Below are 3,706 nucleotides of genomic sequence, written 5' to 3'. Positions count from 1 at the left end.
GGTTATTCATAAACATCTTCAAAAGTGAAAAAAAAATAATAATAAAGAAAAAGGAAAAAAAAAGTGGTTATGGAGCAGCAATATAAGTAAATAAAATAGCGGTTATTGAGCAGCAATTGAAGGTTTAATTTTTTTTTTTTGTTTTTTTAAAAAAGAAAAAAAGAAAGTAGATAGTTCATTTGTATTTAGAAATATCTTTAAAATTGAAAGAAGAAACTAAAAAAGAAAAACGAGCAGCAATTTTTATTAATCACGATATGGGATTAAAGAGATGAAAAATGCTAGAACTACCGCTGGGAGCTATCGCCGGCTCTAGTATGTATTTTTTCATATTTTTTTGTAATTTTTTTTATATAGATTTTTGTAACAATTTTAAATATTTTAAAAAAATAAAAATTTCATAATATCATTAAAAAATACATCCTTAATCAGGAAGTATTTTTTAATAATTTTGTTTTTACTTTATGATTAAAGAAGTATTTTTTAATAATGTTCTAAATTTATTTTATTTTTTTAAAATATTTAAAAGTATTAAAAAAATACCTATAAAAAATAACTAAAAAAAACACATAAAAAAACATTTGCTAGAGCGAGCGGGAGCTATCAGCGGTGACTCTAGCAGTACTCTTGAAGAAATTATGAATCAAAGATTGCCTTCAGGGTAGGAATGCAGTAGAGGAAAGTGCCCATTCCATTGCATTTCTATATTAGTTGAACCTCATTGCTCATTATTGATGGAGAAACTATGGATTTGCTTTCTGAGACTCGAGGTATTGCACGTGAATCTCTCCCTTCTTGGGATTGATATCATCCCTTTACGTTTCCGTTGGATCAAAGGAAAAGCTGCTGGTAATAGAAAAGCGAAAACGAAAGTAAAGATGATTCTTCCTCTACGTGTAGCTCAAGATATGCTTTTCTTTACCTCAGCTCTCTCAAGAAGCTGCCAGATGGTTTTGATATATTTTAAACTCTGGATTATCATCTTTTCGGAATTCTAGCAAGCTCCAAGGGATCTTTTGAAAACCCTTCTTTGAAATTCCAAGTTCAGCCCAAGTGTTACACAGTTAGAATTTCTTGGCAATCAAAAAGCCATTTTGACTGATAATATATATTATTTGCATCTTTTTGTTTTGTTCCCAATACGATTTGTGCTTTGGTAACTCAGAATCTCTGCTTATCTTTCTCATGCCTCATTGCCTATGTAATTTGTATCTTGGAGTGTCATCAAAGACCTTGGCATGTGAGGGTGGGTCCTTTTTATATGTCCATTCAGCTCTCTTTCTGGTCTTATGAAATAATCCCTACCTAGATATAGCAAGCATCCATGGCCACTACCTACGTATAGCAGCCAGCTTGCACTTGGATTTAAGGTGAATTACAGCTGTGGACAAGCCAAAGTCACCCGGCAGAAAAGAGAAACCATAACATCATGGATTACGACAACCGAGTGTAGCTATACAATAGGTACCTCATAACAACTCAACGCAGCATCCCACCAAATACCAAATAATCATTCCACGCTTCAAGGCCCACAAAAACCACTCTTTGAAATTGCAAAACTACAGAATAGTTTCTGCTCATGATTACCCTCCATAGAAGAAGAAAAAGAAATGAAAACATGGATTAGCTTACAGACGGAAGGTCTGGTAATTGTTTCTTTAGCTACATTATAGAGCATGCATTGGGGTTGTCATCACTGAACATATTGATGTAGGGATCTTCATATCTTGTCACAGTGCCAGTGTTGGAAGTGTTCTCTACATTCCTGACAAATCCAGGAGGTGCCTTCTTGTCATAAGCCTGAGCAATGTAAGGCCGAGCCACTAGGTTGTAAGGAACGTAAGGCCAAATCTCTGCCTTTTTCCCTGTTGACTTGGCCTTCTTCAGCACCTTGCTTGCTTCAACGTATCCAGTTACAGTCACTTTCTGTTGTTTCCTGCTTATGTCCACTGATTTGACTCCTGCCAAAGCATAGAATTTCTTTTGTTAATCAGATATAGCTGTCTGTTATCATTTGTAACAAGCAAAAGAAAGAAAGAACCGAAAAAAGGACATGGAATATAAGAAAAATGCAACGTAGGAAGAAGAGATTGGAAGGGAAATGCAACGTACCACTTAACGAAGAGAGGGCTTTCTTGACCTTAAGCTCACAGCCATCACAATCCATCCTGACCTTCAGCTCCACAGTCTGCAATTGCTTCTTCTTCTTGTGTTTATGGCTACTGGCCATCAAATCAGACAAGTACTCCAAAGTTCCTCCAACTCCCATTTTCTGTTTTAAAATCCCTTCGAAGAAAAGCCTCTTTAATTTGATAGATGAACTCAAGAGCTTCACGAGCTCGACAGGTCAAAGAGAAAAAACCCAGAAAGTTTTTGAGAAACAAAAAAGCAGATGGAAAAAAACAGAGTTGGTCACGGAGGAGATGGCAACAGAACACAGATTGGTTTTAAATATGGGGAATGTCTTTAAGGTGATTTAATAGAAAAGAAGACGGAGCCCTGAGAAGCTGCAAAGAACTAACCTACAAATAATGTATTCTACAAATAATGTATTCCTTCCTTGCCTTCTAACAAACAAATAAATAGGCTTTAAAGACTGCTGTCTTCTTGAACTTCTTTACTTGCTCTGATGTCTTTCTTTGCACAGGCCTGCTGCTTATATAAGCTCTAAATTATATTCAAACAGAGAAAAGGTAGTGGGCCCGGAACAGAACAGTAAACATAAACTTTAATTAAACCCTGATATTTTCTGCTGAGACCTTGGTTTTGAATCCTGGGGTTCCGAATCCCAATACAGAAACCTTATGCTTAGGGTGCAAGAAAGAATTTGAGTATATTTATGAATCTTCGACCCTATATGTTAGGTATGTTTTTTTTTTAAGAAAAATGCTAGATGTATTTAAAGAAAAATTTATAAAAAAATTTAATTTTTCACATGTTAGTTATTGATATATTAAAAATTATCCAACGGCAGAGATGGCAGGAGTGGACAAGTAGGAGCTGGCTTCCTTTTTACGTGTGGAGCTGTCTTCGAAGCTCCTGTTTTTTGGCTGTTGTTGTCGAGAGGCGAGCTGTTTTCGCGTTGGTTGGGTTTAATTGGTCAGCGGGCGGGAGCGTCTTTCGCATGTCATTTTGAGTTTTTTTCTTTTTTTTTTTTTCTTCCTTGAAAATCATAAGATTATAAATAATTTCTTTAATTCATTTTGAAAAATATTGTTTTGGCCCTAACACAACGTTTAAAATACCATCAACAAATTTATAAATACGGAAAACAACTAAAAGATAATGAGATTCATTGATTAATTGAAACTTTGAAAGACTTTTAAGTTTGGTTTGATTACAATGATGAAATAAAAGTTAAATAAAATATTATTATAATATAAATTTTTAATAATATTTTTATTTTAAGATTTGAAAAAATTGATTTTTTTTTATTTTTTTATTTAAAAATTTAAAAAAATTATAATAATTAATTTAAAAAATTGTAATGATTATTTTGATATTATTTATATTTGAATGACGTTTAAGAAATATATTAGATGAGATAAAAATTTTGAGATAAAAAATTTTTTTCAAACAAATCAAGACTTCATTGCGAAAGGCACCCGAACATTATAAATATATTTTAGGTACAAACTTCGAATAATTATAGATTGATGAAGAGATCACAACTTCTAGTTAACTATTTATCTGAAGGTATCATTTA

At 33.1% G+C, this 3,706-nt stretch overlaps 1 protein-coding gene across 1 annotated transcript; it reads right to left on the bottom strand.

The window, feature by feature from the left end:
• Positions 1 to 1,408: 1,408 nt before the first annotated feature.
• On the bottom strand, positions 1,409 to 2,637 carry LOC109013255 (heavy metal-associated isoprenylated plant protein 23). Its single transcript, XM_018995290.2, has 2 exons — positions 2,113 to 2,637; positions 1,409 to 1,961 (listed from the first exon to the last, which is right to left on the bottom strand). Exons 1-2 carry the CDS (start codon positions 2,267 to 2,269, stop codon positions 1,663 to 1,665), a joined length of 456 nt encoding a protein of 151 aa, XP_018850835.1. The 5' UTR covers positions 2,270 to 2,637; the 3' UTR covers positions 1,409 to 1,662.
• Positions 2,638 to 3,706: the final 1,069 nt, after the last annotated feature.

The sequence above is a fragment of the Juglans regia genome, chromosome 1 (genome assembly GCF_001411555.2).
Source record: "Juglans regia cultivar Chandler chromosome 1, Walnut 2.0, whole genome shotgun sequence".
NCBI classification, from domain to species: domain Eukaryota; kingdom Viridiplantae; phylum Streptophyta; class Magnoliopsida; order Fagales; family Juglandaceae; genus Juglans; species Juglans regia.
The sequence above is the reverse complement of the archived record's forward strand: the minus strand, read 5'-3'. Positions and strand labels throughout refer to the sequence as shown.